The sequence below is a fragment of the Genypterus blacodes genome, unplaced genomic scaffold (assembly GCF_046128005.1).
Source record: "Genypterus blacodes isolate CSIRO-AG114 ecotype Tasmania unplaced genomic scaffold, CSIRO-AGI_Gbla_v1 ptg000156l_1, whole genome shotgun sequence".
NCBI classification, from domain to species: Eukaryota; Metazoa; Chordata; class Actinopteri; order Ophidiiformes; family Ophidiidae; genus Genypterus; species Genypterus blacodes.
This window is the reverse complement of record NW_027466957.1, coordinates 8221637-8238750: the sequence shown is the minus strand read 5'-3', so window position 1 is coordinate 8238750 and position 17114 is coordinate 8221637. Positions and strand designations below refer to the sequence as shown.

Below are 17114 nucleotides of genomic sequence, written 5' to 3'. Positions count from 1 at the left end.
GTTTTCTAATCTAGAACCGTGGTTGATGATTTGTAACGTATCATTTATCGTTCACATAGTCCCCATTGACTCACACTGTAAATGAACATGGAAGCAAGTGATGTGACTAGAGATCCAACCATCTGGAGTGTGTTGACTTTGGTGCCCCAGTATTTGAAAGGAATCCATGTTTAGTCTGTGTTAAGATACACTGGGTTGCACTCTCTCCCTCCTGCTTTCACTCTTGCCTTTAGCCGTCACATTCATCCTAACCTCTCTCCCTCTCTCTCTCTCTCTCTCCCTCCTTCTTGGCTCTCTCCTCCCTCCATCCTTTGTCCTGCCCAGCTAGTAACACAGAGCGATGGGCGCAGTAAGCTTAGCTTCTTCTTCTTCTACTTCTGGTTATATTTAGCAGCGAACAGATGTGACGCGCTGGAGCGGAACACGCTGCCTCCGCTTGCCTCCTCACATGTGTGTCTGTGCTCCCGTGTTTGTGTTGTTTGCGTCTTTGTCTGTGACTCTTCCTTCAAATGAGTTCTCCCATCATGCACTGCTGACTCTGACTCAGCAGCACGCCGTCAGATAACTGGGTCAGGCCTGGTACCTCCTGTTTCTGGCTGCCGCCCAGTTTGTCCACACCGTCTTAACCTTTTTGACTGTGTGACCTCATTGTTGTTCTTTGTCTCGTACCTCAAAGTAAAAGTGTAATGCTGAAACACACCAGTTTGCATTTTCAGCTGTTTTACCACATGATGACGACAAATGTTGCCCTTCATGGTTCCATTCAAGGCTTCTGTGTGCTGCTCTGCTCTCTGGTGTTGCAGGTCTGCCCAGCGACGGCTGCACTGGGTTCACATGAAAGCAGCTTTGGGTGTGGCTGGTAAAGGAGGGGGGGTTAATTATAGAAGGACTAGGAGGCTGGTCCGCAGCTTTATGGATGGACCTCTCTGTGATTGTTGTTTTTTCCTCTCCAATCTGGCCACACTGATTGCAGGGCTCATAGCGGGCAGCATAGAAGTTGGCTTTGTTGTAAGTGTTTTGGATATACATCAACGCGTCGGTGCTATTTATGTATCTAGTTTTTGTGTGTATGGGGGGGGAAGGTGGGGAGGAGGGAGAGAGAGAGAGAGAGAGAGAGAGAGAGAGAGAGAGAGAGAGACAGAGAGAGAGAGACAGAGAGAGAGAGAAAGAGAGAGAGAGAGGGGCGTGTGTTTAATTGACATAAGAACAACAGAGTCCCATGTTTAATATCATTACTATCACGTTTGCTGTATCAGTTGTCCAGAACCTTCACACGCTCTCTCAACCAGGGTAATGGCTTCATAATAGCTGGAGATTACAGCGTCTGAGCTAAGTGAAGAGCAGGAGAGCATTCGATTAGACCGTTTCGCCTTCTGCATCCATCCCAAAGTTCACCTCTCTCAGACTGCCCCTCCCTATATTGCTGGATAATGTGGAGTTAAACACTCTCTCATCTGTAAGTGGAGAGTCTGGTGTCGATCGGCGGGATGTCCTGAGACCCACAGGAAGCTGCTGGAACAATGGAATCGACTGTTTAGGAACCAGCATTTCCAGTTCCTACTCTGTGGTCATTATTTGGGATGGCAGAGAGGAAATACAATATTATTTGTCCTCTTGAGGAAATGCCATCACATTGTGCTCAGTTTGAGGTCTGTCTTATCAGCCTGGTGTGGCCTGGGAGCTGCTGAGATGATGGGACCAAGATTTATTACTGATTTGACAAATGTGTTGGAAGCCGAACCTATGGAAGTAATATTATTCTGTCATTCATTTAGGCTAAGTGCTTACAAGTTCCAGGTACTCAAGGGTTGGTGAGGAAGATGGACAAACATAGGGGGACACATGCTGTTAGTACATACTTCAGCACATTTGGTCCCCGTCAGTGTTCAATCTATGGGCAGACATTGCTGGGTCCCCGATGATCATGTCACATTAAGCTGTGGAGGATTTTTTTTTTATAGGACAGCCAAGATTAAGGACATCTGTGAAACTAGGATGAAGCCCTCCAGCATCAACGGCTGCAATGTTGGAAGGAGGCTATGTTGAAAAATTAATAACTGCAACACCCTGGACTGATTCGTCTCACAATGTATTAAACCAACCTCTCATATAGCTGCTGATTTGATGGCTTCTTATAAAGTATGAAACCTCACCTCTGAATAAAACTAATTGATTTCATAAGTGGTCAAACTATCTATTTGAAGTGAAAATACAGCGTGTTATACTAGAGGAGGCTGGATTCTTTGTTACAACCTGGCAACCTAAAAGTGTCTAATAAATAGATAATACTTTCTTATTATTGAACTACAAAGCTTATTGAACTACAAAGCTTTAATAAATTACTTCATATATTTTAAATAGTCACTGTGTGGTTTTGTGTTCAATCAGTGTAATCTTGTCAGGTGTTTGAGTGTCAGTTGCTGCTTTTGTTCCTATTATGTTCAGAAGGATACAGACAGAGTGGAGCCGTCTAAATCAAAATGTGATAACAGACATGCAGACAAGTGCTTGTCAGACGCTTTTCTTATTGTTTCAGCAAAATCGTGCTTTGCTTAATAATCAGGCCATCTGGTTTCATCGCCTGTGAACTGTCAGCTGTGAAAGTATTGCGTTTTAAAGTTCTTTTATTCCAGGTGTACGACTTCTGTGTCTGTTTGAAGTTGTCTGTGACAACTTCATAGATCACCTCAGAGCAGCACCCCGTGATACAGGCTGAGCTCAGGAGGGCCTCTTGTCTTGCATCGTAATCCTCTCTGTCATCACTACAGGTGGTGTTTCATTTGGTAGACCACTGTGTGTGTGTGTGTGTGTGTGTGTGTGTGTGTGTGTGTGTGTGTGTGTGTGTCTTCCAATTACCACTGGATTGTCTGTTCTCCTTTACCCAGAGTAAAGGCGGCCTGGCTGTCATTTAACACCTAATCTGTGCCAGCGACACCCTCCAGGGAAGGAGGAACACACAAAGGCAAACCTGACACACACGACCGCCGATCAGCAGCCTCCCCTCAACGTTTGTGAACCACTGATGTACTGCCTGGTCTCAGATATTTAACAGTCAGGTGAAACTTTGGCAGGAGTCACTGCAGATCCACAACTTCATGAGAAACTAGGAAGAATTTGTTATGCAGGTGTGTCGGTTTGGCAATTGAAGTGTTTGTTTTCAGTCTGTTGTAGCGCAAAATGGAGGGATAAACACAGTTTGAGTGTTGGCATTCACACGCTCCTCCTTGCCATGCCATGTTGTGGGTTATCATAGTTTGCTTACGGTAATTAGTCACTTCCCTGGTGAGGTGTATTATGTGGATAGCATTCTCCCAGGGAGCTGCTGTAATTTAGGGATTGTTCTCTGCTTTGGCTAAAACAATAAATCTACACCTGCCTTGCATACAGATACTGTACATATATACAGTATATACAGTATATAAGCTGTGTATTTGACTTCCCTGATTCTTGGTGGTTTGTTGTTGAAAAACCTTCTCACAGTCTCTGATATTTAAGTTTATTTTATTTATTTGACTTAAGAATCTCAGCAACAACTTACGATGTAAAGTACAGTATATGTTGTACTGTATGTGTCGCCTCTCATTAAATTGAGATTGCCCACTAGGGGGCAGCAGCGGGCTCATCTTCGTCACTGGCTGGTCTCTGGGTTGCTGTGGTAACGGGTCTGTGTGAAGCAGAGACTTCATGTGGTGGGGCTCGACACAGAGGGCAGTGTTGAGCTTGAGGACAGGAGATGAATCCCAATCAGCAGCTGAACAGTGATACACACACACACACACACACTCTCTCTCACCTCACTCAACACATCAAACACACAAACAAACTGACCTGGATGTTTTTGAAGATAAATATCTTCATTTTCTTCACGCTGGTGGTTTGATTTGGACTTTAATTGTGCATATAGATCATAAACACCATCCCCAACCCTGGATGCGGTTGGAGGTGGTAACCATGGAGCGTCGTTTCATCCACACGTGTGACTGACAGGTAGTAGCCGTGGCTTGTAGTGATAACAGCTGTTCCGCGGTGCCAGGCTGCAGCTGCTTGCTCTTCTGCTGATGTCTAAGTAGCTGCAGCCATATGTTTATGCTATCTGCAGCATGTTTTAATACAGGGGTGTCATTTTCATTGACTTGGTCTTTGTGTGATATTTAATCATCTAAGAAATTTTCTCCAAAAGAAGCTCTACAAAACCCCTTTGTGTGCGTGTGTGTGTACATATGTACAAAATTATATGTAACAATGGGTTGAAACAGAGTGTGAATCAGTTGTAGAACATACACCCCCTTCTCCCAGCCCCTAAATGAGACAGTGAGGCGTAACTAGATTTAAGGTTATGTAATGGTGACTGGGGGCAGGTTATGTGTGTGTGTGTGTGTGTATAATCCCCTCTGATTTGGGTTAAGCTCATCTCTCTTCATGTATCTGTGTATGGAAAGAGGCCCTCGCATCTCTCACGTCTCTCTTTCGGCTGCACACACACACACACACACACACACACACACTGAGCTTTGCTGATGAACATGAAGATGCTTTACTGAACCTCATTTTTCATGCATCTCCTAGTAAATCAAGTGCAACTGTTTGTAATATAAATATCTAACTGTATATAGACTTCATACAGAACTGTCCCCTCAACTATTCGTTTTATTTTCTGCCCACACACACAGTCCGATTCAATTCAACAACATGTTACAGCCCATTAGTATCACTGTCTCTTTGTTAAAGAGATTTTTCCTTAGTATGTTTACAAGAGACAGGCTGTGCATTAGTGGACACTCTAGACACAGCAAATTCCACTAAAGATTTCCAGTGTAGATCAAAACAACAGATCAATGACCTCAAAATTCTATTTCTTTGATTTACTGTAAATTGACTTTCAGAATGCAAAGTCAGCAGAGTAGCCATAATCGTTTCCTATTTGTTTAGAGAGACAATATTGTTATCAAAAAGGAGGATGATTATGTAAGTGGTGTGGTACACAGTATGTGTATTTCGTCAAGACACAAACACACACACAGCACAGTGGTGTGGTTGTAATCACAGCTTCACATGGCTTTAATCCTCATAAATAATGAATATTTGATGACTCTGTCATTGATGGAGCATGACACCTGGGCCGCCTGCTCTCTGCTGGCTGTACGCACACACAGGAGGGGGGTTGTTCCTGCCTCTGGTCCTAATCTGAGCCACCACACTAACATGACAGGGAATGAATACACACTTTTGTGCATGGGTGCCATTTCTTATCACAATAGTTTATGGAAAGTACAATAATTACATAGCAAAATGTGTCACCAACCAAGCACGAATGAAATAATTTGTGAATGTGATCAATGTGTGTGTCAGAGTGTGTGTGCACGTGCATGGCAGTGTGCTGTTGTTGTATCCGTTTTTCGTTTACACTCTGACTGGTGCTTGCCTAGCAGGGACCATAATGATGGTCGTCAGCACTGGCTGGTTGCTAGGTAACAATTACCTGACTGTGTTTTACTTGCACTGAATTACACTGTGTGTACGTGAGTGTGTATGAAGGAACGGAAAAATACAGCAAAGTAGACTGCCAACTAGTGTTTCCACTATTTGGCAAAAAATGCCTGACATCATAATCAGATTCATGCTAATAACAACATTAACAATACATTAGTTATATTATGTTCTAATTCACACCCTGCAGTATCATTGTATTATTGTTTATCTAATTTCGTGTGACAGCAGCTTCCCCCCATTTGTCGTCTGTGTCTTTAATTTTGACAAATGTATCATCAGGCGATCTGGTTTCTAGATTCTGTAGCTTTTTATTGTTGTTTATGTGGACGTAATGCTACACATGCTGAATTGTCAGTTTTACATAATGCATTATTTATAGTAATGTGTACATAGTTACATGGGCTGATGTGACAGATGATGATGTCACACTGTGGCCACACCCCCCAGGCAAATGACAGATGACTCCTCTGCTTATGAGCGCCTTGGTGATAACAAAATGTACAAACGTTTCAGGATCACTGATGTAAGATCCACAGTGGACCATACACACAGTGAGCAGAGTGACCTTATGCTCCCAAAGCACCGAGCCAGGAGGGAATCCTTTACACGAGGCTGTGGCACCGCCCCGCCCCTCCCCTCCCCACAAAACTGCTCGCCAGTTCTCGCAGACACGGATGATATATTTGGAGATCATTAAATGGCCCTAAATGAGACCCTGGTGTGAGAGCGAGCTCTGACCATCTGGCCCCATTGTGACCGCCGAGACGCTGTTCAAACTCGGCCTGCAGCATCAGAGCCTCTGATTGGATAGATGCTGACTGAGCCTGATAACATGAGCCAATCAGAGGCCATCTTTAATCAACCGCCGCCGCCGCTCCCCCACCCCCACCCCCAAACTCCCCGAAACTTCAAGCATCTCACTTCATTAACCACATTGTTGTACTATTTGTATTTGCATTTCTAAATAGTTGAACATGCCATGAATTTAGTAAAATAAAGTAAAGACAATGATTTGGTCTTGTGAATGAATATCAATGAGTTCCATTTTAAAATTTAAGAGTATTCTTGGACATTTTATGTGCAAATCGAATCCAAAACTCTAAAAACAGTTGATATACTGCAGTCTGTAGTCTGGCACACATGTCTTTGTGCTGTTTTGCTAACTCTGAGACATGTCAACAAGAGAAATGCAAGTTGTTCATGGCTTTACGTAAGATTTCCATGGTTCTGACTGCATGCTTCTTGAACTTCCATCTATTTCCAGGTAACAGGCTGAGCAAGGAACTGAAGCACTACCTGAGCATGAGGTTTCAGAAGTCCTCGCCGGATCACGAGCTGCAGAAGACCATCCGAGCCAACCTGTATCGCCATGCTGTGCCTTGTGAGTACTAGTAATAATAGCACGGGGGATGCTTACCAACGTGTACTTGCATAAACTGGGACATACGGTTCTCTTCAGCATCATTTCCTCATCTTTACCACCGTGACCCATTTTCTTTAGCGTCTCTCCTATTCACTACCACTACATACAGATTGTTGTCCGGCAACTTACAGCTGTTGTGAGATATGCTACAAACGTGTCCGGGTCCAAACCTCCAGACCGGGCCAGACTCCACAGCTTGGGTCACATGATACAGTGCGGCTCTGTCCAGTTTTCGTCTAATGTCACGTTTCAGATTGAACAGCGGTTTGCTTGAGCTACGGAGGCTTTGAGCATCACAGTAGAGCATTTCCCCCCTTTATCATCGATATGCACAGTCATGATTTAATCAGCCCTTATTCCAACACCACATCTTCCTTTATGAACTAGAGCTTGGATGTGTGTGTGTGTGTGCGTGTATGTGTCAAGTGCCTTCTAGTCTAGATTATGTTTTCTCATTTTTCTCCCTGTTTGCTTTTCCTCTCAATCTGTGGCTGTCTGTCCCTCTCTCTCTCTGAGCCATGTGACTGGTAAATCCCCCCTCACACCCCCGCGGTGGCCTGCCCCGGGATTATCATCATGTTCTGATGTATTGAAAATAGATTCCTGCCTGATTATGCGATGCACATGCTGGGTTCCAGCAAAGATCTAGCAGGATGACGGACTTGACGCTTTGTCACCAGCCAAACTGAATTTAGGAAAAAAAGAAGTAACAATGATAAACATGTTTTCCAGCGACATTTTAAAGGGGTACAGACTTTGACTTTTCTATTAAACAGATTCAGTGAAATCCTTCCAGTTGTCTTAAGCAGTAACAGGATAATCCTCCAGCCGAAGCACAGCCGCTTCTCCTGTTGAGTTCAGAGGAGATCCATCATATCACTGCATGTATTTACATGTGGAGCTGCAGGTGGACGCCATTAAGAAGGACGTGTGAGACCTTCAGAACGCTTTAACACACAAGGTTGTTTGATGACTGAGCACTGACTGATGCTCGTAGCCTTAATTCTTTATGATTTACGGATATGATTTATGGAGCTCTAATGAAGTATCTTCCTTGACGAAATGTTCCAGAATGATCTGTAGGGACAAATAGGTTTGCATCTTGTTTTATTCCGTCAAAGGTTTGTGTTAAAACCTCTGAAAGTAGTGCCCATGAGGCGAACATGAACTCTGTGTTTTGGTCGGAGTGTTCACTGTCTAGTTATGACTCAACGCCCCCGTCGTGCTAAAATCCAGTCTCTCTTCTCCTGTCCCTCCCTCTCTCCCTTTCTTGTTGACCTACTATCGCCGCCAGCTCCCATTTGTTGTCTCGCGCAGATACTCACGCGCACACAGATACACACTCGCACACACACATGCAAATATTTTCTTGGCATGACGAGGCAGAATGACAAAAGCAGTCAAATGAAAGCCACACTTCTCAGCGCTCTGCTCCCTTTGTCTCCGTGTCTCTGAGTCTCTGTGTCTCTGTGCTGTCTCCTCCCCCTCCCCCCTACCCTCCCTGTGCCTGCCTCCCCATGCTTGACTCGAACAGGTGCCTTTCTCCTCCACCAATGGCTGAGGTGTTTTTCTTCTTTTTTTTGCATGTGTGTTTATAGGAAGAGGACACTTACCACCATGTGAACTCTCCCCACCCCCCTCACTCCCTCGCCACCCCTCCTCCTGTCACCCCACCCTCTTTCACCCTCCTCCTCCTCCTCCTCCTTCTCCTTCGTAGGCCCCGCTGCCTACAGATGGCCATTGTTATCATGTGCTGCAAATGTCACAAATGATAGAGAAGTCGCTCTCTCGAGGGATTCATTTCCCTCTCACGTCTACAGCTGCTGCTCAGGGATGAGGGCGAGTTCGGCGTCATCCTAGCGTTTGTGAGCCGCAGAGCCAGCCAGCCCCCTCCATCCCCCACCTGATCTCCCCCTCGCTCTCTCCCTCTCCCTCTCTCTCTCTCTCATTCTCTCTCTCTCATTCTCCTCTCTTTCACTTCCAAATCTCCAGTGAGTGTCAGCGTCCCTGTGGCTCAGCAGAGGCTGCTGCCTTCTTCTGTCTTCCTCTGTAACACTCTAGCTGCTCCCACTGTCTCCCTGCCTCTGCTACTCTCTCCCTCCTCCTCCTCCTCTCTCTCTCTCTCTCTCTCTCTCTCTCTTTCTCTATCTCTCCCTCTCTCTCTCTCTGCCTCCCCCCCTCCTCACTGTCCTTCGCTGCCTCGCTTCCTTGTTTTCCACTCCACTGCCGATCTCGGGGAATCATTGTTGGAGACAAATTTTTCTGTTTGCCGCTCACACAAAGAAGGGATTAAGGCTTGATTCGCTGGCTCCGACTCGCTCTGCATCCAGGCAAGTGGCAGCTCCTTATTCTCTCCTCCTTCTCCCTGTTTTTCACTCACACCATCCACCATCCATTCGATGAAGGCTGTGATGTATAGAGGCAGGGGGAGATGCATGGGAGAATGTGTGTGTGTTTGATGCTGTGTATATAGGCTAAGGGAATCAGGGAAGGTGGGGGTGGGGGTGGGAATTATGTGAGGGAAGAGGGGGGCAGGCACACTTGGAGCAAGCACGTCCAACCCAGAGGGACAGATGGCCAGTAGCCCTGGTGCTTTTTTCCCTCTCCGGTTGTCTCATTCACCCTGCAGGCTTTGTGTAAGGCCCACTACTACACAGACATTCTTTACAAGAAGCAAGAGATGGCTGCTCTCCTCAGCTAAAATAGGGATGGGGGGTATCTGTATGTGAAGAGCGGACAAGGTATGGGAGAGGGGAGGGAGGGAGGGGGGCTGCTGTAGAGGCAGAGTAGGTTTATAAGGAGAGCTTAGGATACGAGAAGAGAGGAGACGAGATGAAGAATAGAGGGAAGAGAGAGGGTGGGGGGGGGGGGGGGGGGGGTCACCGGCATCAAATGCATGGAGGTCAGGTCCAGATGCTGCTCAAACAAAAGGGCTTTTCTGGGGGAACGGCAGGGGGAAGCGTGGCACTCGCCATTGTGTGTGTCGCTGCATTGCAGGGTGCTGCTGGGAGCTTCATGCTAATGATGGTCATTCATTCTTGTAACGGATGAGTGGGCCCCAGCTTCTGTTTGCCTGCTTCTCACATACGCCCGGTTCCTATTTTGTTTATATGACGGCATATCTACTGCGATAACATAGAATCTGCTCTGGACTGGTGAGGGATTGAAACATGATGGCTTCTAAGCTCATAGAAGAAGCTGGGCAAATATGTGGCTTTGCTTAGAAATGATAAATGAAGACAGGTGCAGTGTGTTTGGTGTGTGTGTGCGTGTGTGTGTGAGAGCGAGAGAGAGAGAGAGAGAGAGAGAGAGAGAGAGAGAGAGAGAGAGAGAGAGAGAGAGTGTGTGTGTGTGTGTGTGTGTGTGTGTGTGTTTATGGACTGTGTTATGTTTAATGCATATGTTGGCACATTTAACATATTTTACAGACAAATGGTCACAAACAGACATCATTTTATTGCCATCGCCACCACGGCCAAACAGACTGCAGACCTTCTTCCTGGTTTTCTTGACAGTGTTGTTATCAAGTGGGTGGAAGGTGGCTGGAGGGGCTGTGGCCTGTGATGTTGTTTTCATGTTACTAGACGGCTCCTCCAGACTCTTTGCAAAGGCTTCTTATATTATACCATCCAGAAGACATAACCTTGGTATCTGATTCTGAGGGCCAGATCACCAGCTTGGTTCTCATACTACCAAGTTCTGTGATTCATATGATACCGTTGTTATTCAGGTTTCCCTGTGATTGTTGACAGCAACACCCCAGGGCCAATGCTTTGTGTATTTGTGTGTGTATTGGGGTACTGCAGTCGCTGCCTGCCTGAACCAGAGTGAACTTCAGTCCAGCCTAGGGTCCTATGCACCATAATGAGCAAAGACAAGAGCTTAAGATTGCTGATTAATACAGGTTAACATTCTGTCCACTATTTATAACTCAACAGAAACCTAAATATAATGTATCTAATGCCGATAGACTTGGGGCCATGAGAATGTATTGTGGCCATGTGTGGAGTGAAGAAAGACTTTGTTATTATCTGTGAGTCTTTTACCGGACTCATTTGTGTGTGAAAGTCTTGTGATGATTTGGGACGTCGGTCTGCTGTGGTAGCCTGCTAGTCGACAAAGCACCCAATTGTTTGCTGGCCCTGCTCCTTCCAAGCCCAGAGTGAAATCACACCAGATTGGTAGGAAATTTGATACGCTTTAAATTTCTTAACCAAATAATCAAGGGGTCAGACGGTGAGAAATGATTCTTCATCCGACACTTGAGCCAAAATACAAGCCAGTCTTCATCAGGAGCCCATTCCTCATATTCAAGTGCCTCACTCGTACACTCACTCTTCATGATCACACAAAACACACACTGATGCTTTATCACCTATGGGAAACTATTTCTTAGATTTTTTTTTTATGTTGCGCAGTCAATGCAGGCAATTTACATTCTCATTCTGTGGCAGAACATTTGTTTGACAAATCAGCTGACCTGTACTAGTTTTTGTTTGTTGATTTAGTTTTTGTCTTCCGTGTGAGAGTTACAGTGAAGAGCCTCTGACATGTTATCACTCCAGACATCGCTTTAGTCATTAATAGTCCTAGTTGTGCATCTGTATTGGTACTCATTAGAGCCTAACTGATAAGATACCAACAAACTGAACTACTGAATTTGATACTCATCAAATGACTTAACTACAAACGTACGTTACATACAGAGTATATTTATAAAAACAGAAGACCTGTTCGGCCAGTTGTGAGGTAAAAACATTAGTGTGTTGTAAAACCAACCATAACCTATTAAAGGTGAGAAAAGGAGCCAATGCAGGCGGATTCATCAGTCAGGCTCTAAACATCACAGCAGTTTAACGTAAATTGGTCTCAATGACAAAATGAAAATGAATAACTTGTATTTATATCCGTATCAGTTACATGAAGATACCAAATGCAGCACTGCCAATAAAGCTGTGGTGTTTTGCTAAACGCTGTGGTAGAAGAAGAGCATGTGGATGACACTGAACCATGTGAATCCAAACAAAAAGCTGCAGTCCTCTTCCCTCAGGGCAGCTCCTGGGCTTTGTGGTCAGGTTGCCTGGGCAGCGGTCCATGTCCGTGCAGGTACAGGCCTGTCCTGCCAGGTAGGAGCTTTACTCACGTTTGCCGTCCTGCTCTCAATCTCCTACGGCCCAGATCAAGTCCAGGCTCTGTGCTCCAGGCCAGCCACAACTACTGTATCTCAACCTATTTATGTACCTCAAAATATACTCTTAGACCATGTGTGTGACTCAAACACCTTGCAACACCAACAGCCGTACCCCACTACCCCCAAAACTCTGTACCCCCTCTAAACACCCATTGTTAACCCTTCTGTGGAGTGGTTGTCTTAGTCACGAGAGCTGCATGAGGTTGGTTGTTTATCAGAAGGCCCCATGTGTTAGGTAATGTCAAGAGACTGTATTTATGGCTAAGATAGCAAGAGGGAGGGAAGGAATGGAGAGAGGGAGAGGGAGAGGGAGGGCGAGAGAGGGAGGTTGTGGGCGGGAGTATGCAGGGGGGCTGTGGGGCTGCAGCCATTGGCCTCAGACAGGAGCTGGAGTGTGAATAGCTCACATTGGCTTAGCCTCTAAGCTGGGCTGGACCTCTAATTTGCTCTGCTTGTGGAGCTTTGAAGAAAAACGGCAGCTGCCTGCCTGAATGAGCGAGCAATCTGGGAGAGAGCAGCCGCTCACCGACAACAGGATGATCCATGGACGGTTTGGACGGGAGAGGGAGAGCAGAATTCAGCCCGCTTGGATTTATCTTTTGAATATTGCTGTGGAATAACTCACAGAGGGGAAGGGAGCAGCAGCAGCACAGAGGTAAATCTGTGACATTTACTTCTCCTCCTGCGAGTGATGCCTCGGCTTCCGGGATTAGATTGGAAGGGATGTGGGTGGGGAGGAAAGACAGATACACAGAGAGACAGACGCACAGAGGCAGGTGTTTTTTTTCCTCGTTTTTTTTTTTAAAGCTGAGATGCTGTGCGAATCAGTGCCTATGCAGGTCTGCGATGTGATATTGATGAGTATGTGTGTGTCTGTGTATGTGGATGTGTGATGACTGCTGGAGCTGTGTGTGTGCACATGTGTATGTTTGTCTGTTTGAGATTGTGTTTGGCTAGCAGAGGGGTTGGATTTGAACGAATGATGTGTTGACACATTCGCCTGCTGTTAGAGGACGTCAACCCCCCCTCCCCACACACACACGCACAGCCATTGGCTCGTACAAACACATCTTCCTCTCATCCCCTCAGCGTGACTCTCTCCTTCTCTCCTTCCCTTCATTTCCCCCTGGAGTCACCCCTCTCTCCTGGTCTAAGGCTCCATGAACGTGCCGTTGGATGCCGCCAAAGAAAAACAAAAACCCTCTTGTTTGTTTGCGTCATTTTTCAAGGCTCCTGGCTAATTAAGCCTCCGATTTCGACTCTCACCCACTATTCATGTGGGTGTCACTCCCCCCCTCCCTCCTCTGTGCTTCTCTCCAGTATTGAATGGGTGAGATGGGGAGGGCGAGAGGGGAACAGCAGGAGAATAGAGGCTGGAGCTCAGCTGTGAGCGGTGTTGTGGCGCGAGCTGAAAGAATGGCCTGTTGTATTGTTTGTCTGGCCTCCCTTGCTCTCTCTCTCTCTCTCTCTCTCTCTCTCTCTCTCTCTCTCACTCTCTCTCTCTCTCTCTCTTTCTCTCTCTCTTTTTTCTCGCCGTCTTTGTCTCTCTATCCTCTCTTTTTCCTCTTCAATCCCAAACAATCGCAGCAAGAAACCTGCTATTCTTGCAAAAACATATCAGATGGGACCATTATGTTGTAATGGTACATGCAGACAAACAAGCGTCGCTTTAGTTTTGATGTTTCGGATGTTTGTCGCCGTTGTCGTCGGATCTCTATGAAGCCTTTGTAGCTAATTGAACCCACTAGAGCCTGACGTGCTCTTAGCAGCACCTTGGCTCCTTGATAGGATCTGGACCGGAGCTGCTATTTGCTTAATCATTAATCTGTGGGCCTCTGCTATATTGATTCTCCCTCCGTTCTCCTTCATAAATCATTACGGCCCCGGCAATCCTTTTAATGGAGGATGGAAGCGGCTGATAGAACACTGCTGCGGACACGATGCTCACCTTGCCGCCCGGGTCAGCCAACCGGGTTGCGGACGCCTGTCCGTCACAGCGTCCACAGCTTTCACACACAGCATCTTCCTCGTCTCTTATCTGATGAACACGCGGAGCAGCGTTACATTTACGCTGCTCAGTCCGTTCTTCGATGTGTCGTAAACGCAAATATGCTGCATTAGCCTATTAGCATCTCTGAAATGATTTGTCCCACTGACACCATAATGGATGCAAATGGACATCCACGCGTAGTTTGCGGTTGAGACGCCTGCATCATCTGACCAGTGTATTAAGGGAGTACTTGTGTAGATGAGGCCTTAAAGTGCTGCCTCAATCAATGCTGCTCCGGTAATTGGCTTAGAGACCCAAGAGAGAAGCCTGCCAACTCCCCATGTGGCTGTTTGCTCTTCTCTGTCTGAGAGATGCACACACAGTTCTTCTCGCGTCATCCCTCCTATGTTTTCATAACACACACCTTCCCCGTCAACGCCGAGCTCGTGTTTATCTTGGAAACATGCTCTAATTTATGCTGTGGTGCAAGGGGGTAATACTTTTTTTTATACCTTGTTTGAATATATACAGGTTATAGCTTAATGTTATAATTAATGGTATTTCAACCTTGATTTAAAGTGCAAGCCTTCATTATCCAACTCTTTATACATATATTCCATACATGCATATCTATTCCCATCTATAATTAAGGACTGTGGCTCATAGATGAAGAATAAATGTAAACAAACCTTAACCAGCAACAGAAAACAAACACAAAATTAATAAAGGAGGATTTAGTTTCAGTTTGATCCACTCTGTCTGTTCCACTTTACCACCGTTTATAGTCCCTACATCATGTTTCACTCATTCTCAGGCCAGCTGTAGTGAGTTGCTCAGTCACATGTACTCTCCCTCTTTTATTCGCTCTCACACACACACACACACACACAACCAGAGGGGGTTATAAACAGCAGATGTTTGGCTGTAGTGGCGCGCGTGTATCCACGTGTGTGTGTGTGAGTGTGTGAGTGTGTGTGTGTCTGTTTTAGACAAAGAGTGGAAGCTCCCCAGACCATCAACAGCAGGAAGGCGATTGAGAGGATCAGATGTCACCAGCATGCCGTCAGCCCACAGCCTATTGTTAATACACACGAGTCTGCTTTTTCACCTGGAAGTGTGTTTGTGTGTGTGTGTGTGTGTGTGTGTGTATGGGGTGGGTGGGTGATTGTCTCGCTCAGGGATCTGTGGTACAGCCATTTTTCAGGCATCAAACTGATTTTTATGACCAATCATTGTCATTATTGTGTACATAATCCTGTGCAGCTGCTGCATTGTAGCCTCTGTTGGCTCTGACCCAAAGTGTCCCTGATGATGATTGGCCAAGGAGTGAAATCCCTTTAGAGTCACACACTGCAGGAGGCCATGTGGCTTTGGATGAAGAGATATTCTGGTTATCTTGGCCCCCAGGTAGCTGTGGCCTCATTCTGAGCCAGAGGTCACCGCAGGCCATCAGGAGGGAGGGAGAGGAGGGAGGGAGGGACGGGGCGACGAAGATCACCCGGAGCCTGACATCTTCAGCCTCACTTCAGTAGTGGAACTGTTTTGAATTGAGAAGCATGATTCAAAAGCTGCACTCAATAAAGTCAAACCACATGAATGTCAGCTGGCATGTCTGGCAGTCAAATGGACGACCTAAATAAGAATCAGTAGTTACAATCCAATTCTGATACTCAATATTTATGCACATCAATTAATACATTATGATTAATGAATATAGTGTAGGATACTAAATGTCATGGCTGCGTTCAGGGTTAATCTTCCGGCTGTGGGTTTATGTTAGAGATGAGGACAGGATTATAAAGGCTTTACCTTTATAAAGTCAGTACATTAATGAGGGATGTGAATCTACCTTGACAGCTCCCATGTGGCTGTCACAAGTTGACTCACACCAGTTTAAAATACAAATATGAAGTCGTCAGCCTCCACAGATAACAGCTTTGCTCTCAGTGTAAGCGGGCACAGATTGTTTCTGCCCACCGGGAAGGAACTTTTCAATTTGTTTTACACGGTATGTGTGTCATCCACTCCATTTCATTCTTCCTCCATGTAGTCCATTTCAGCGGGTCTATATTATTTTAGTAGGTGTGATGATGAAGTGAAGAAATGAGAAGGAAATTGAATTTGTGCCTGTGGAAACCAGTGAAAGTTGAGGCTGCATTGTAAAAGATTCAGTAGCCAGATGGCCTCAGAATCTGCTTTTCTCTGAAGCTTCCGATAGTCGAGCTCATATTTACAGCACGGCAGAAGCTTTACAAAACCGTTTGAAATGAAATGTCAGCTTTCCCCCGGATCCCGTCTTAATCCAGGTATGCTGATACGACCGTCTCTGCTTGTGTGTTTTGGGTCAAGCAGGAGTGTGGTGGTGTAGTCGCACTCAAACACGTCTTCTGTCCATATTGTCTCACCAAGAAAACAAACGTCTCTGTCATTTGAGTCTGGCTATGTTTGCTATCTTGAATACAGAACAACAGAAGTAAGCTAGCAGCAGGTGGACATAATTCCATCATTCCTTTTGTTGATATGATATGATATAATATGATGTGATATGATATGATAGTGCAGTGGGACTCTGTCATTATGGATGCTGTTTTGCTGCTTTTGTAGAGCCCAGAGATAAAGGCCATCGCTGTCTTATCGCTATATTGCTGCTGTCTCGTGATGTTTATCTCCGTTGTATGCGCCTTCTAAGTCGAGGGTGTCGCTAGAGGAATAATCACTCTGGCTGTAGCACAGGTGTGTGTATAAAAACTTAAGACACATTAAGGGAGTGAAGTGCTTCAGGCTTTCTGGCTCCACTTTTCATTTTCCTACTTCCTCCTCAGTGAGGAACTGTGCGGGTGAGGAAGTGAAATATGAGCAGCGGCCACGGGAACGAAATCTGTACATGCAATATTTGATCATCAATAGTCTCTTTATGGATCTCTTGTTCCATTCAATCCCCTCCCCCTCCTCTTCCTTTCTCTGACAGAGCACCTTTATGACCACGATGGCGTCCGTGAGGGTTAGAGCATCTACAGCAC

The 17114-nt window shown here is 45.7% G+C and overlaps 1 protein-coding gene across 6 annotated transcripts in view; it reads left to right on the top strand.

The window, feature by feature from the left end:
• LOC143013364 (membrane-associated guanylate kinase, WW and PDZ domain-containing protein 1-like) overlaps window positions 1–17114 on the top strand; it is a 60567-nt gene that overhangs the window by 12270 nt on the left and 31183 nt on the right. For all 6 annotated transcript variants that reach the window (XM_076166957.1, XM_076166959.1, XM_076166955.1 and 3 more), the window contains exon 2: window positions 6755–6871. In XM_076166957.1, coding sequence (XP_076023072.1) covers window positions 6755–6871 — 117 coding nt within the window. The remainder of the gene's footprint in view (window positions 1–6754; window positions 6872–17114) is intronic.